This window comes from Mchenga conophoros, linkage group LG20 (genome assembly GCF_057382185.1).
Source record: "Mchenga conophoros isolate Kocher_MC1m ecotype Shallow Benthic linkage group LG20, M_conophoros_male_GT1.1, whole genome shotgun sequence".
Lineage (NCBI taxonomy): Eukaryota > Metazoa > Chordata > Actinopteri > Cichliformes > Cichlidae > Mchenga > Mchenga conophoros.
In genome coordinates this window covers 2,325,431-2,342,991 of record NC_140545.1, presented here as the reverse complement: position 1 = coordinate 2,342,991, position 17,561 = coordinate 2,325,431, and the positions used below count along the sequence as shown (strand labels likewise).

The window sequence follows — 17,561 nt, the reverse complement described above, 5'->3', positions numbered from 1 at the left end:
AATATCCTAAATAAAATAATAATAATCAAACAACTAATCCACAGATTTAAAAACTATTTTAGCAGCCCTCCAAGCTTGTGTGGATTATTTCTCCAGGCTGAATTCTTCGAGTGAAGCAGCACATCGCATCTATTCACCTCCTTGTTTACCCAAATGTGCTGGCATAATTGATAGGTTGTTTCACTCAAACCATTACTGTATAAAAGCTGTTGCAAAAAAATATTTACAAAAAAGTCATCTCCGCAAGCAAAAGAGACTGCATAGGAACCATAACGAGTAGGGAACAGAGATGAATCTACTTAAGCCACCGGACAGGGAGGAAGACGGACAGACACGGGACAAAGAGAAAGATGTTGGGAAGGAGACAGGGTGTGTCGGAGACAGCAGAGAAAGGGAAGTGGTGTCTGCGTGGTGTGTGAAAGCCCTGCGATCGTGGTCTTTTGATAGGCTGGTGAAGCTGAGGAGGGCTCAGGGCTATAGACCAGAGGGATTTACAGGGCTTTTCTCCTTCCTCTGTGGAAGCAGTGTGTCAGCCACTGCCACTACAGACCCTCTTGCCCCTGCCTAGTGCCCCCTGTGACTACAGCTACATGACTGATTATAGGCCATGAAAGGATCCCCCCCAACCCCCCAAACATTACTGTAAAAGGCTGTTTCAACAGAAAGAGGATCAGAGCCTTAAAAAGACATTTCCATTTTCCTCCTCAGCCTAAACGCTAATCTGCTCATTTTCTCCTATACAAAGGCTTTTTCTGTAGGAATAGCTCCTTCTTCCCATGACTCCATGCCTGCATCCCATCCCACCATGACAGCGGCCGCCAAGACATGGTTGTCCTGGAGAGGCTGCTGATGCATGACAGGCAAGGGACCAGGCTGGCCAGCGTCCAGAGGGGGCGCAAGGGCAAGAGATGGACAGATAACCTTGTTGTGTGGCCTGCAGCCGCCTCAGGCAGCTGCGTGGAGATGATAGCTCAATCTCCCCATCAGACCTCCTCATTAGCTCGGCCCCAGGCCACAGCATGCACTGACATGGAGCACAGTGTTTGGGCTAGGAGGCAAGCTATATGCTGTGAGGTACTATGCGCTGTACAGCACTGTGCCACTACACCATTGCATCAAAGTCTCTGAAGGAGTTTCCAATATGTTCATTACAGCAAACTGTAATGGTGCAAACACCCAAGATGAAATAATATGATAATAAGCTGAAATAAACATTTCATAGAAAGCAGTGTGTGTTTTGTGGTCCAGATTTGGTCATAGTTTCATTAAATATCTTTAGCCTCTTTGGACAAGAGCCCCTCCGTTTCATTATGAAAGTGCATTCCAATGCATATCCCCTCAAAATTACTTTCCGCCATCAACAAGGAAAACAAATCAACGTGTGTGTCTGACTGCATCTACACAACATACTCGCCACATCAATAAGCCAATGGGGACAGTTATCATGCCAAACTGATAGTGTGAGTACAGGGAGTATCTTAATATTTACAAGAGCTAACTACTTTCAATTAAAAGGTCATTTTCTCCCCCCTGAATGGGACTTGATGATACCCTATGAGGAAAGAAAAGCTGTGTATTTGCATGACTGAGATGCAATTCAACCGCCTCTTTATAGTCATCCTGTGAACATTTTCATGTTAAATCAGAAGACTTAAAAAAACCAAACTACCAAATTAGAGGCAGACAATCATTGAATCTGATGTTAAAAGGGATTCCTGCATGCAAAGTGCTTCTCGTGATTGAGAAAGTGCTCACATGCTAGACTTCTTTAAACATCTGTTCCCACTCTCTGGCTCAACCACACTGAATGTGGGTCATGCAAGAATCATAATTGCATACAGACTTGACATACAGAGAGGAGGAGTCTTTTTCCCTTCTTTTTAGAGCAAGTGCTTGTGACAAGGAAGCAAAGTAACTACACAGCACTTTTGATTTTACCAGCAGCATCCTCTATAAGCCCTAACCAGGACTGCTTGAAATGAAAGCTATAATTGTCATGTATAAAAAAAGATTAGTCAGTCAGTTATTGCTGTAAAATCTCAAGACCTCGGTGAAATGCTTTCCCCATCCCTCTAAAACTAAAAAAGAAAAGTGCCAAAAAAAGCTGCTGTTGCTGTTGAACGGAACCAGCAGGAATACTAATGAATGTCAGTGACAGTGCGAGTAACGATGTCTCAAAGGATTTACTTTTGTTTGTGGTACTAACTAGTTATATAAACCTTTGTATTCTAAGAAATACCGCTCGTGTGGAAGTGTTTGCACAAGCATAAAGGTAAATTGGATGGTTAATAAGCACAGCGTGATAGCAAGCTTTTATCCACATCTCTTTATCCCACACTGCATCAGTTCTATGCACTTAAAGGCCTGCATTGATATAACAGCCCAAACACCCGTCCCTGACCACTTTATATCTGCCAGATAGGGCCAATTCTGCAACGTTTTACAACTACCTATAGTAACATTTAAAAAGCAGCAGTCCTAAACAGAACACCATCGCCGAGACATACAGAGTACAAACTCCTGCCCTGAGGCCACATGTCAGGGACTTCCTGAGACCTAAGCCTGTATGTAATTGAGGTGAAATGGCCTGTCTGGACTGAACTGAAGCCACGCAGTGAGGAGGAACCAGTGCAGTCCTTGGGAGTGGCTAACAGGGTCACACTGACAGCCAGGAGTCTGTACAGGCAACCTCATGATGGATGTTTGAGAGGGAGGTGTACACTGGCCCATACACCGAAAGCCTGCGTAATTCCATGTGCAACCCCCTCCCACCCCGCCTCCAAAAACCACATGTTCATACATGGACCGCCTCACCACTCAGCTTCAATGCCCCTGCGATAAATAAGCCTTCAGACTAATAACACTAACACACAATACTGACACCCCCACCTGGATCAAGCTAGCACCCCAGTCACAGCTAGCGCCTCATGCAGTGTTACTACCCTGCTACTGTGGGTGAAGCTCGTCTTTAGCTTCTCAACATAATTACAGCCTAGATGAGTGGCTTGGAAATGACAGGCAATTAGGCCTCCAGACAGTATGATACTGAGGAGCACCCTTACTTCCAGAAAGGATACTTGAGGTGTAGATGAAAGATCCAGACAAATACACACATTTACGACTTCCCCTCTCACACACTCTGATAACAAGTGAATTCATGATCACTGTAAGCAAAGCAGGTGTAATTTTCAGCAGAAACGACACATGCATCAGTCCAATTAGCTGGACCGGTGTCAAGAAACAAGCAAAAGGATGAGTAGAATAAACCAAGCAGATTCTTACTTGAACTTTTGAAAAGCTTCATATGTGGCTGCGTGCACTGCCTGCAGTGTCACTGTTTGATTTACAGGATGGACAGACTGTGGGGCAATCCCTTAGCGGGATAGAAGCACAGCCAAGGAGCAGATGATTAGAAAGCAAAGAAAAAGGGGAAGATTGGGAGGAAATGATTTTTTTTCTAAGCCGATATCCCTGTAAGTGTTCTCTGTAGACCAAGTGTGCAGATGGTAATTAACTTAAACGGTAGATAATGTCGTAATTATAGTAGCGTGCACCACTCTATTTCGCGTCAACATTAACACACAAAATTAGACTGTGGTTTGGAGGCATGTCGAAACGCAAGTCTAGAGAGAGGGGAACTTCTCGTAATTCTCTGCCATCAACATAAGTTTGAAAGTAAAAGTTAGACTGCTTTTGTAAACGTTGAAGCTGATAAAATAAAGCAGTGGATAAACACAGGATACAGTGAACTTTTCGACATAAAAACAGTGCACCTAAACAAAGCCTCTGCAGTTAATCCAGATTTTAGCCCTTTCACATGGATCATTGCCTTCCTTTTTATCTACCATTTCCATAACAGCTCAGTTGTGAGCAGCCTTGTTTACAGCCAGCTGCACAGATCATCCTAACCAGACCGATGACCTGCAAACTGTTTCGCCCTGTGAATGGAAAAGCCAGGATAAAGGGAAAAAGACTTTTCCATTCCTCTGAGTCAGAGGAGGATTTTAAATAACCTTTAGAGCCATACTCTTTCAGAGTCTCTGACTCCATCTCTGCTGGCTCAGGCCCATTCGCTCTGTAGCTTTATCTGCAGCCCTCCATTCTAAACACTACTCAAATTTAATGGATGGCTCAACTAAAAGACTTTGGATAAAATCACAGTCTGGCCGCCTTTCTTTGTGATACTTAAAAGGCGCCCGGCCTTTAATTTACTTATTAGACTGCAAACACAGAGCGGCACAGCGAGAACGTGCATTTACTGCAGTAACATGTTTATTAAGGATGCTTTAAAAAAAACAAATACGAGTAAAGAAGCGCCTTAACTAAAAGATAAAACGAGAGGCAGCGTAGAGCCCATGGGAAGCGGGTAATTGAGCAGAACATATCTTGATGTTCTGGTGAAACCCTGCTCTCCATCTCTCCCTGCAGAAGATGAATCACACCATTGTTTGTGTCACCAAAATTACATAAGAGCTTTGCAGACCTCACTCAGTTCAATTGCATGGTAGAAAAGGGCAGAAATTGAATAACTGCATCTTGCTAGAATGAATTAGGTGGACCACACACGTTTTGTTTTTCCAAAACGCCTTTAAAAAGAAAAAAGTAAAGTCCTTAGCTAAACTAATAAAGAAAGAGTTTGGCTGTTAGCAGTAAATTATCACGGTAAAATGTGCATGACTCTTTAAATATGGGGTCGTGACAGATGAAGTAGATGAGAGAATCCTTTCTTTTTAGTTTGAATGAGACACAGATCATCTCTTCTTTCTTTCTACTTTATAGGAAAGGAAAATGAGACTTTCTCCATTTCAGCACTTTTACATATAGGAGATCACAGCATCCTATGAGTAGTGGTGCGTTACTGCTGGGCTATATTACATCCACAGTAACTAGGACCGTTAACGCTGTGAGTCACTGCCTTGCCTTTGCATGCCAGTATACGGTGAGAATCCTATGAGAGATGTAAGGTGTGGCACAATAATATTATCATTAGCGTCTCCATATAAACAGCAGGAAGGCTTTTACCAGAGAGTTTATGGATGGAGAAGCTGTTAGATGTGAGTGGTTGGGACAAGAGTCTTTGGGACAGATCCCGCAAGAGTCCAGACAAGAGCAGACACATCCCTGAAGATTCAGACTAAACAAGGCCACATTAGAAGAGCCATAATTCAGCCGAGCAGCATTCTTTGCAGAAAGAGACAAACCTGCCTCCTTATTCAGTCCTAAATTTAACTGTCTGAACATTGCACTGCTTTGTCTTCAAAGCCATTTAAGGCTAGTCATTTTGATGTCTTACATCATATGCAGAAAATACACCGTGATGCATGGGCTATAAAAAAGGTCACTTTTTTCTCCAAAAGGCTCCTCATTTTGATTACAGTGCACCGGCCAAAGCAGGAAAGTACCAGTAATATGGCTGCAGGGTAAGGTTGGGTGATACGTAAGAATTTTCCAATCAACAATTGTCAGTCCAATAAACTGATGATAGGCGATATATTTACGCATGCACAGGCTTTTTGATGGGCGTAGCAATGTAATCATGCACGGACTGATTTGCGTGCTTAGAACACAAAAGAAGTCCAAACACGGACAACCTAATTGGCTTGGTGGAAAATGCATGAAAAACGTTTCCCATTGATGTCACACATGGCACGGAAATGTTGGCTGGAAGAGACATTTTGATTTTTAACTTATTTGTTGTTTGGTTGAGTGTGTAAGACAAATACTGGAACAGCCTGTAAACACGGTTATACTGGAAAAAATAAGCAAGTTTCTATTTGTTTCCTTCCCCACCGTTGTGGTTTTTTTTTTATTTAAATAAAATGTTTTTGGTTTTTTTCTGAAAACAGGCGACTGTCGTCCTTTCTTTCTGTTATGAGTTTGAGTAAATGAATCGCTGCTGCACTCTCAGGAGGGTGCATTTGCTCGCAGCTGTGGAGAGCGCCGTTAAAACAGCGCTATTATTTATTTCTGTTGACTGCTTCTGTTAGCTTCAACCAACATTATAAGCAAACTTACTCATGGGCAAATAAATAAATCGCCCTTGTAAAAACGATCGATAGCCTCAGCCCATCGTCGATAGTCAATATATTTGTCCAATCGCCCAACCTTACTGCAGGTGACACACAGGTTTTGGTAGTCGTTCGTGTAGAATATTTACAGATATCTGGAGATTCATCTGAGCCATCTGGACAGTCCTTCTCCCCATCACAGCGCCAGCCTTTGGAGATACAGGTCACCTGGTCCTTACATACAAACTGTTTAGAGCTGCAAGTCTTGGGCTGCTCGTCTGCTTTGGAGCTGGGAGCTGAAAAAGAAAAGCAGGAAAGAAAGGTGATGGTCATAGAATCATAAAATTTAGAGAAAAAAATCACATTAAAAATGAATGAAATTCTAATACTGGTAGAATAGAATAGAATAGAATAGAATAGAATAGAATAGAATAGACCTTTAATTGTCCCACAAGGGGACATTTGGTTGTAACAGCAGCCAAAAAGACACATATACAAACAAACACTACACAGGACACAGAACAGAAACATACACAATTTTTCTTACATATTTGCATTAAGGACAATGGTTACTATATACAGAGAGTACTGTACAGTTAGTAAATTAAATAAAAATAACTACAGGTAAGAGGCAAACCAGGTTGTAGTCCGAATCGGTTGATTAAATTATTGCAGTTACAGCGCAGATGTAAACATCTATGTTTGTTGGGAGCAGTTCTGATTGTACAGTCTGACAGCTGCAGGGAGGAAGGACCTGCGGAAACGCTCCTTCATGCATCTAGGATGCAGCAGCCTGTCACTGAAGGAGCTCAGACTAACTTTATTTTTATAATGGATAAAAGCAGAAAAAAAACACACTCTCCTCCATACAGACTCTAATTTCCAAATTCAAACCGCATAGATCCTAACTCAGCCGGGCAAAGCAACATGAAAAAGTTACAACTGTGCTTTTTGTGTTCAAAGTTTAAAAAGAAAAGAAAAGAAAAGGCATTCAGAAAAAAAGCTCCACAACCAACAACGTTTCTGTGTTTGTTTGCTGTTTCTCCCTTTTCTTCCGCAATAGAGGAAACAGCATGCTACTATTTTTAAATTACTATTGAAGCTGTGTTTTGTTTTGTTTTAAATTCTCACTATACAGGCTCTTTCATGTGTCGTGGCTCAAGCACAACTGGGCCACGACACATGGGTCCCCTGGGTCGCTGCCTGACCCATGGGAAACTGCAGAACACGGTAGTCCTGGGCAGCAAGTCAGCAGAGATTGCTGAGGCGTACCACACAGGCTAGCCACACCACAGCAATGCTCCTGACACATCAGCAGTCTGACAGTGCTGACATGTTTGAATTTACAAAAACCCATGTCACACAGAGCTCTACCTACAGCAAGAGGCTTGAAAACATATTTTAGTGGCATCAAGCCTCAGGAACAATTTTGATATTATATTTGGTCCTCGCTCTTCCCCAACTTAAAAGAGAAAAATAATAACTTTGCTCGGAGTGCGGGAAAGGGTTTTTTTTTTATTTTGTACTAAACAAAAACATTTAGGTTAAATATATCACACACTATCAGTGGGATTCTCTTCACCTGGCAGTGAACAGTACAGCATAGGTAACCTAACCAAAGACAGACAGAAGGGGGTGGGGGCACCTAAGGCTTCCTAATTTCAGACACCCCTGCTACTAGTAACAGCACAAGTCCCCACCAGGGTTTAGTTTTTGTAATTTAGCTCATTTAAGCTTATAGTACTAAACTCAGTTTTCATCATTATTCTTAAATATATTAGTTAACCTTGAGAAAGCTGAAATTGTGCAAACATTTCCTCTCAGCATACAGAAGAGTGAAAATGGGCAGCTAGAAAAGCACAAAGCAATTGCTTTCTTTTATGCGAGTGGTCAAAAAAAAAGAGAGAGACTACAATGGTTGTTGTTACTGTACTGTTGTGCAGCAATGCTCTGGGAAGGACAGCACCAACAGTCTCATTGTGATTCTCTGCAGTGACTGAGCCCTCGCTCACCCTGGATGACTTGCCTCCCTATGTACTTGGCAGGCAGGGAGGTGTTTGGGGTGAGTGGTGGAGGGGTGTACCGCAAGCGGGCAAGGATGTGACTGAAATCACAAGAGAGCGCGGAGCTAGTGTATCATTGCAATCACGTCTCTTTTGACTGTCAGACTAAAGGCTTTGGAACTGGACTTTTCTTTCTCTCCATCGGACAATGTATGTTTAAGTAAAGCAATAAGACTTCTGAGTGTCATGTTTTTGTACTACAATAAGAATCTAAAGGGCTGCAGGGATCAAACTGCAGCACTCCCATTATACAGCAACACCTTGATACTCAAGGAGATAAAGAGAGAGTGCTAGATTTTAAAATGCAGAGCTACAGCCTTGAGTTTTTTTCTCTTCTCTCTTCTTAAACAAAGGCTGGAGGAAAGCTTAAAAACAGTTTCAAGTGGTGCAGAAGAAGAAGACTTAAATGTAGCTTTAAGACATCATACTCCAGAATCTGTTAAATGTCACAAGGCTCCGATAGGAGGCTAAATCTGAGATACTGTAAGAGTGAGAAAGGGAAGCAGTATAAGAATGGACAGAGACCATGAGAGATGGAAGCTAGCCATGGCCTGAGGCCAGCCTGTTACTTTTGCTTTCTTTCAGCCTACTGATGCCCCGATGCATTCTGGATGGCGAAAAACACACATTAGCCTGTGCTCATATGTCTTGATTTACTCTATCTAGAGAGCCAACACCCCAAAAATAGCGTCACTGGTTGAGCTGAGCTGAAATGAATTGAAGTATTGAAACCTCCTCTAAGTTTAGATGCTGTGTGAAGCAGCTAAGCTGATCCAGTTATTGCCTGTGAGTTGACATGAAACTGGAAATAAAATTCTGTGGGATCTAATTTTATCATCCCTTTACACACCAGCATGAAATGACCGCAGAGGGGAGAACCTCCGAGTCTAATTGGAGGTTGTGGCTGAGGAGGGGTTGGAGAAGGAGAGGAAGACTGGCAACCCTCCCCTTCAGCAGTGCTTTTTCAAAGCCCACTGAAATATCTCAAACAGAGATGTGAATTGTTAATTCAGGCTTCAAAGTCATTGTTTTTTTCCACAGCTAATGCCAGTTTTGGGGATGGGTGGGTAGGTGAGGGTCCAAATTAAACTGGGCTGTTAAAGTACTAGTACTCACATGAAAAAAAGTCATGTGTACACCTTTTATTTAGGCTCCTGAATCAATGAATATACTCTACTTTCATGAGCTTGTACAAGGCTGGTGTTCAACAGAGTTCCCTCCCGATAATGCCATTCCAACTAAAGCTTTTCCTGGCAGAGCTTAACAGCAACTTCATAAAACCTCTGTGACTAAATACTAGAAAATTCAACAGCATCGAATATATTGCAACCACAAAACAAGAGGAATATCACATTTTAGAAAGAAACGACAACAACAACTCCTTCTGTTTTTCACAACTTTAAAAAAGATCAGGTATGACAACCACATCCTTCCACGCTAAAGATAATTTGAGAAAAAAAAACATCCTGTGGGTATCTGCTGAAGCAAAAACTCGTCTAATTAGAGAGAAACATGAGAAAAATAACCTTCAGAGCCTAACGTGAAATCCTCAAGAGTTTAGAACTTCATACCATTGCTCAGTTTTTGCAACTTTGGAAACTCTACAGGAAAACAAGCTTCTGCAGACAAATTACATTGTGTGCAAAAATATTTATCGGCTGTTATTTAAAGCATTTTTAAAAAAAGAAGAAAAAAAAACCTTCCACATAAACAAAGTCTATTATTTAATTATAGTTCAGTTCTGTTGCACTGACGATGTATTTTACTGAAGAAATCTTTGTAGAAAGAAAGATATTAAAAGCTTTCCATGTGAACATAAGGCTAGAAGTGAAGGCCAATATGCTACCAAAGTGTCTTTAATATGCATCCAATAGAAACAGGATTAGTTTTTTTTTTTCTTTAAAAAAACAAACAAACAACAATTTAAACCTCTTAGGCGGTGAAGGAGAACTGTACGGACACTAAATGAAGATCTTGGTTGAAATATTAGAAATTAGAGACCAATTCTACCTTGATATTTGTGATGTTGTGTGCTATGCAATTTTACTTACCAATAAAAAACAAACAAACAACAACATTCAAGAGTTTTCTTCTGGTTAATAGTCAATGAAAACTAACTGTGCAACTGAGCAAATACCACAAATTTCATTTTTCTTCATTGATATAATTTAACTGCACCTTCCTTCCTTGGTGCTGTGAGGAAAGACCAAAGGACTAAGCATGACTGTCTGACACAAAATCCTCCACACTGTTGTCACTAAAGGTTTTTGAACAAATGCTGTGTTGACACCCACAAAATGCTCTAAATCACTGAGCTACTTCCTCCTATGTGGATGCTCAGGCTCCATTTGGCTGACTGGGTTTGACTTCTAGCATACCATCACTTGTATGAGGCCACACTGTACTTCCTTATGCTGAGCAGCTAAAGCTCTGCACTGTCTAAACAGGACACACTGACTTGCCCCCAAGCACTGTACATAGGAAAAAGCATTAGATACGAGCGAATGAGCAAATACCTGAATGTATACAGAGCCTGGCTCTTCTAGAAACATCCCTCCCGAGTGCCTTACAAGAATATAGTATTTTCACTCCTTTTTTGTTTTGCTTTTTATAAAGATGAAATATACGTGTTGCTTTGTTTTTATCCAATCCAAAAACTTTAAGGTTGAGAGAAAGTTTGCTGGGTGGAACAGGATGTAGTGGTGAGTAAATGGTGCTGTGGCACCAATTCAGCTGCCAAGTGATGGAGGCCTCCAGACACTATCACCAGCTGGGGCACCACACTGACCCAATTTCGTCCCTCCCAATCTGTCTGACTCAATATGGCCATCCGTGCTGTACAGATCAACTCCAGATCCATGTAGCACATTCCAGCACCTTCTAATTGGTTTCATATGTATAGCTTTGCCTCAAAAAGACAATCAGTTACAGATGAACAGCTAGACTTTAAAGGAGCCTTACAGTTTTCATTTTGAATTCCAGAGAAAAACTGGTTGTTTCTCTTTGCTAGCCTGTTAGCAAAGGGTTAAAAAAGTTCAGTTTGACTGCTGTGTACCAGAAGCTCGGCATAGTTAAAACAGTATATCACCGCTATACGGACTGTCCTATATAGGCACAAAAAACAAACAGCTTGATATATTAAAAGGCCCTTTTGTTTCACAAGCATGCATCTAAAACTGAGCACATCCCAGAGTTCAACCCGATCAATGCCCTTGTGGAATATTTTGAGGCTGAGCAATAGAGCATGGATTTTATTGTGAAAAAATAAATGGGCCTCTGGGTCTCAGTTGGGCTACTAGGTGTGATGACAGTGACATGAGAAAGTGGGAATGAAACCAGGGCTGTTCCTCATCACCCATCACTTCGGCCCTTCCCGCTCCTTCTATGTGGCGCACAAACCTTTCAGAGCAGCTTAGAGAGAAAAAAAACACACAACAACAAAAACCTCCAAAACACACACAACCCAACTACAGGCTGTAATTAGAGCCTTGAGGTCACATTTAAAGCGAGTTTTCTGTGCTTCGTTTAGCAGAAAGTCAAAGCAAGAATCCCTGCATGAAAATCAAGTAGCCAATGTTTTTTGTATTCCATTAATTATTCAGATGGAAGAGAGCATTTTCTTCTAACCAAAATCAGTGCACTTTCAGTGAGAAGAGGGTGGAAAATAAAGTACAGCCTCATATGTATAGAACAGAACAACACAACGGTGATAAACACAATCTGACCTAAGGCCCTTCACAGGCCACTGAAGCAGCAACAACTTGGCTTTGTGCTGAAGCACTTAAACTAGCTCACAGTGAATTTGTATCCACTGGCTATTCAAAATCTAAACCACACCAGGCATTTCACTGAGGCTAAACATGCACGAACAGCAGAAGCCTGAGTCAGAGTTAGCCTCTCTCTAGCGCCTAAGAGGCTTGTTGTTGTGCCACTGCACAACAAAAGTCTACAGCTTTGACCTCACATGTAACCCGATGAGGCTCTGCAGGTTTTCAAAAGCCTGCGCAGTAAAATGCAATGCAGTAGAAGACATGCATTGACTTAATTTGATTGATGGATATAAAAGAAAATGTAAGTAGGCTCAGAGTCTGCCGAACGAAAGCTCTTCTAAACCCTGTAGTCTCTGCAGAACACGGCTCCGTGAAGCCACAGAGGAAAAGTCAACCCAGATTCAGCAGTTATGAAAACAGAATCTGCGAGCTAGAAATTAATGCTGGACCACATAAATCGAGGCATTCGCTGCAAGTCAGATGCTTGCAAATCCTGAAAGGTAGGAATAAGGAACCAATTCACTATGGCCACAAACAAGAGGGCTGACATGAGTTGGAAGATGATTGTTTCTTTGATTTAATGTGACTGGATTGCTATGAATCCCTCATTAGACTAAAGGAGGCAGGAGGGGGGATGTTACTGGCTCAATAAATGCCTGGAATGAGTCACAAACAATACACAAATGAGTTGTCATCCACTTCACATCTCAACAGATGACCTCTTTGTTAGTGGTGAAATCATCAATCCGGGCTGTGAAATCCCAACTTTTTTTGTGTGTTTTCACAAAATGTTCTCAAGATGTTAAAACACAGCTGGTACCTCAGCACCAGCATCGATTAGTTAAAGCTAATGAACAGTTGTCTCTTGTAAATAAAAGTTTCAATTATAAATTTCCTTCAGAATGACAGGAGGACACAGCTTTTTAATTTTTTTAACTTGTCATAAAAAGCTATGGATCGCTGCAAAAACAGTTAAAGTCAAATACTACACTTAGCGTTCAGTCGTCGAAGTATTCTCTGAATAAACTGCAACAGGTTAAAAGAGTTACACAAGAGTTCAGCAAGACCACCGCTAATTATTTTTTCCTACAACATCATGAGAAGTGCTTGTACTTTTGCCCTTCCTGATGCAATCCTAAAGGGATTTGTGACACTTTTTGGCATTGAACCGGGAACTCTTGTAAGATCAATGTGTAATGGCAGGGATAGCTCAGTAGGTAAAGTGGGCGCCCCATGATCGGAAGGTCGGCGGTTCGAATCCACTTAACGGCTACCCTGAGGTACCCCTGAGCAAGGTACCATCCCTACACACTGCTCCCCGGGCGCCTGCTTAGTGGGCTGCCCACTGCTTCACTGAGTGAATGGGTCAAATGCAGAGAAAAACAAGTAATTTCCCCATGGGGATCAATAAAGTATCCATTATTATTATTATTATTATTATTAAAACACCATACTATGGAACTAGCAGTAGATGTGCCTTTGCCATCTCAACACCTTCCAGTGGAAAAAACCACTGAGACTAAAGTAAACAAGTTTAATAAATTGCAGCAAGCCATGAAATTGGGACGCTATCTTCATGTATAAAGATCCGCTCCTCTTCCCAGGTGTGAAAGCAGCCGAGTGTCTCTGCGATCGATCGGATCTCTAGTCAAGCGCAAAGACAGTAACGCTGCCAACGTCTTAGCGTGCATGCCAACAATACTGACACACAAATCGGAAGTCTCTAAAAAAAACAAAAAAACAAAAGCTGACAAGCTAGGTGTTCAGCTTGTAGGATCAGTAGTCTCACAGCTGTGCCAGATGTAAACCAAAGTTTTAATCTTTTGCAGTTTTGTTCATGTTCTGCAGCTTTAAAAAATATGACATTTCTAAGAGTTATCATAGTAACACTGGACGGGAACCGAAAGCAAATTAAAACACGTTGTCTGAGTCAATTGTTGCAAAAAACCCCAAAACAAAACAAAGCAAAAAAACCAGTATATCTTACAGATCTTAATTACCACAAACCCACACTTCCTATTTGGCTAAAAAAGCCAATCCGGTTCTTTTTGTGGTTTTAGAAGCCGAACAGAATAAACAGTGATGTAACTTGTAGAAAACACCAATTACAGCACATCCCTGCTATTCAAAGTCAACAAACACTGTGGTCTGACTCCTTCGATATGTGGCCAATAACAGTGAAGACAGTTGTGTTAATCTCATTTTACCTTCCAGTCACAGTTGACTGTGATGCAGCGCAGGAAGTGGGAGGATAAAAGTGGATCTTCACACCGACAACAATCAGGAACACCGCTTTCAGCTATCATCATTTCGCAAATATTTGTTGCTCAAACCAGAAGAACAAGAATGCAAAACCTCCTGCACATAAGCTTTACATTAAATTTCACATAGAAATCAAAGAATGTATACAGTCTGGACATCTGGCTTTATTTTACTCCTACTTTTTACTTTTCTTTTTTTTTTTTATTCTCTTTGACAAGACTCTGAATGGCAGGAAATCTTTCTGGGGGATATCTACAGCAGATGGGTTTGCAGTCAACAGTCATTCTCAGGTGTACAAAGTTACAAAACCCATCCCCAGTGACCTCCACTCAAAGGAGCTGAAGAGAGCAATCCAAGTTCTATTATCTGTTGAATTTGTACGAAGGACGCCAAATTTTTCCAGCAGATGTTTCCAGTGACAGCTCAGAGGAAAAGGTCTCGTTACGAGGGTCAGGCAAACTCACTCTAGACTCCTCAGGAATTCAACCCCTTCTGCCTCTGACCCACATTTAAACATTTCTCAATATCTTTGGCCTCACAGGAGTGTTGCTGTAAGGATACTCTATAATTGGTTCAAAATATCTAAGGTTTTATTTAACGTTGTATCATTTAGCATGATGAAATCTGTTATTTTGAAACATAAAAACCCTTAAAAAAAGGAATCAGATAATGAAGTAATATCCTGTTTAATTCTAAACTACATTTACTGTAATGTCAATTACAGCTGACATGATTAGCCAATTCTCTCCCAATTAATCAGTTAGGTTTGCCACATATATTCCTGATTCATCACTTAGACTATTAAAAGGTCAGAAGATTGTTAAAAATTCTTAACACGATTTGGCAACTTTAGCTGGCTTATTTTAGATTTTTTAAAAACCACACTGATAAACAGCCCAAGAAAACCATCGATTAAAAACCTGGAGCTTCAATTTTCTTCTTCTTCTTCTCACATCTCAACTTTCTTTTACACAAAACACAAAGCGTATGACGTTCCATCTTCTCAAATGTTAGAATTTGCTGCTTTTTTTTGCTTGTTTGCTCTGACTGAAACAGCAATGGGGTTTAGGCCTGAGACATGGACTAAACAAGCCATTTGAATGGGACATTCTGGGCTCTATAAATTGTGTAAGAGACTTCTTCTTCTTCTTCTTTTTTTAAATGCCAGATCACTAAGGAAAATATCCATTTGTTACAGCCATAGCGATCACACAGTTGGAGCACGCATCAATTCAAATTCCGCCTGTATCTCCTCACACTCTCCAACAAACTCGTGGATTCATTAGAAGATCAGTAACAAAGGGATCTGTCCAGATGATTAATTGTTCATGTTTCCCCACTCACTATAAGAAAAAGGATTGAAAACTTTGCCTTAGGGCTCCCCCCCTCCCCTTGGCCCAACACAGTTCCTCAGCTAAATCAACTGCTAATAATGACATAAGACACATATAGCTCCATGGTTTCCATCCCTGATTCCCTGTGATGTAACTTTTGTGCTAACTTCAGACTATCACATTTTTCATTGTTATGTGACTCTTGGTGAAGTTTTTTTCTTTTTCCCTTTTTTTTTTTTTTTTTTGCTACACCCTCCCAGCTCTTCAGCAACAACACCCCTCCTCCTTAGTCACATTTAAGTTGGATTAATGGTCTCCTCTCTGTGTCCAGATGTTACATAGTGATGGAGGAGGGGGAAGAGGAGCTTGCCCCCTCCTGTAACCTCAGCTATGCCTTTCCCTCTGGACAGCCTCCCTCAAAAAAATCTGATGAAACTTATATAAGAACTCCAAACAATGAGCGGACCTCTGTAGCATTAACAGATGTTAATGCCTTACTTCACTCTCGGGCACTCAAGTAAGCTTACGCTAGAGAAATAAACAGGCCAGAGGCGGATGATGGCACCACCTGTGAATGAGTTTTATATTATATGAGTGTAGTTTCAATATATAATATGAAAAGAAAGAAGAAATCTGAAAATACTTAAGAAAAAAGGGAAAGCTGTCAGCTCAACAGGTCTGCAATGCATTCTCACAAGAGCATTGGCGCATTTGATAGCTCATTATTGCCATCAGGGAAAAATGTGGGGAGTAGTAGGGGAGCTGAGACTTAACAGGATAAATGCACGTTTTGTTCGTTTCACTATCACTCAGGACCTGGCTGTCACAAACACTGTGATTTCCAGGCATCTCCAAACGCTACACGTCGGGGCAAGCCGCGCCATTAAGCAAGCAGACACAACTGTTGTTTGCGTTTGTGGCAAGTACCTGAAAACAAACATGTAAACTGACCTAAACGATGCCTCCGCACAGGTTTGATACTGAAGTCGTGCTGTACCGATTTCGTGAATTGAAGAAAAAACCCAGCCGACTTGGTTTGAATGGAAAACCGTAAGATGTAATATATATCTTTTATTTCTCTTTTTTATTAAATGCAAGGTGGATTTGGGCATTCTGACACAGCCAGTGAGAAATCCCGTCTTCAGTGAGAAAATAGGTCGCTCGTGCCAGTGTTGTGATAGCCTTTTACCTGCTTCATATTCTAGCATGACTAACCTGACTGTCTCCTATCCTTACAGGGAGGCCCATTCTGTCTGCTCAGACAGGGGCTCTGCTTTAAAAAACGCAGCCAGATTTTAGGCCAAAAACAACCACAGCACCGCTTTATCCGTGCGCTACTTTCTCTCGTTTAAAGGCTTCCCAAAAACGATCGATCTCCCCCTCCTCCGAGGAGCCACACTGTGTTATTATCACGGCAACCTATTCATGGTGTTCGCTCCAACTCTGGTGAACGCAGGCCTGTGCGCAGATGCTTTGCAGACGGGAGGAAAAAAAGTGCTCATGCTTTTCTCGAGTATCACAATGCAAGATTAACACAACAGGCTTTCTTACCTACGGTCGCACCGTTAGGAGATGCGATCTCCAAGCAGAGTATAAATCCCAAGTAAAACAACCTCATCGCCATCTCCTGATGAACTGCCCGATGGCACTGCTGGTTAGAAAGGAATAGATGAAAAAGTTGGCCGGATTTCTAAAACCAAGCAGCCACCTCATCCGAACCCTCTCAGTGGTCCGGGTGAGATTGTCCGGCACGCTGGCCGCTTCGAGACGGGCTTCTGCAATAAAGGGAGACTTGCTACAGCCCGATGAGGCTATAGGCAATGCTGCAGCACAGTCATGTATATTTCTAATTGATTATCGGCATCCAAACATGATGCACAGTGTACCCTCTGTCTCCCTGTGCTTGCTGGGGTCTCTGTTTCACCACACCATGCCACCAGAATCGTCCGCTGGTATAGAATAAGCTCGGCAGCCGCCGACTCCGTTCAGCTCATTCCGTGCTAAACTTAAAAAAAAGAAAAGAAAAAAAAAAGAAAAATTAAATGGTAAAAATCTTTTTTCCCGACTAAGCGCCAACGTCTCCCTGTGCTTGTGGCAGCATGAGTGGATGGTCAGCCTCTCAAG

The 17,561-nt window shown here is 41.6% G+C and overlaps 1 protein-coding gene across 2 annotated transcripts in view; it reads right to left on the bottom strand.

The window, feature by feature from the left end:
* The window catches only part of LOC146550034 (low-density lipoprotein receptor-related protein 1-like), a 79,352-nt gene extending 61,791 nt beyond the window's left edge, over positions 1 to 17,561 (bottom strand). Inside the window, exons 1-2 of one of the 2 annotated variants that reach the window (XM_085259139.1) lie at positions 16,989 to 17,561; positions 6,158 to 6,304 (exon numbers count right to left, since the gene is read on the bottom strand). In XM_085259139.1, the coding sequence (XP_085115265.1) occupies positions 6,158 to 6,304; positions 16,989 to 17,061 (220 nt within the window). In that variant the 5' untranslated portion in view covers positions 17,062 to 17,561. The remainder of the gene's footprint in view (positions 1 to 6,157; positions 6,305 to 16,988) is intronic. The other variant, XM_085259140.1, reaches the window with a different exon arrangement.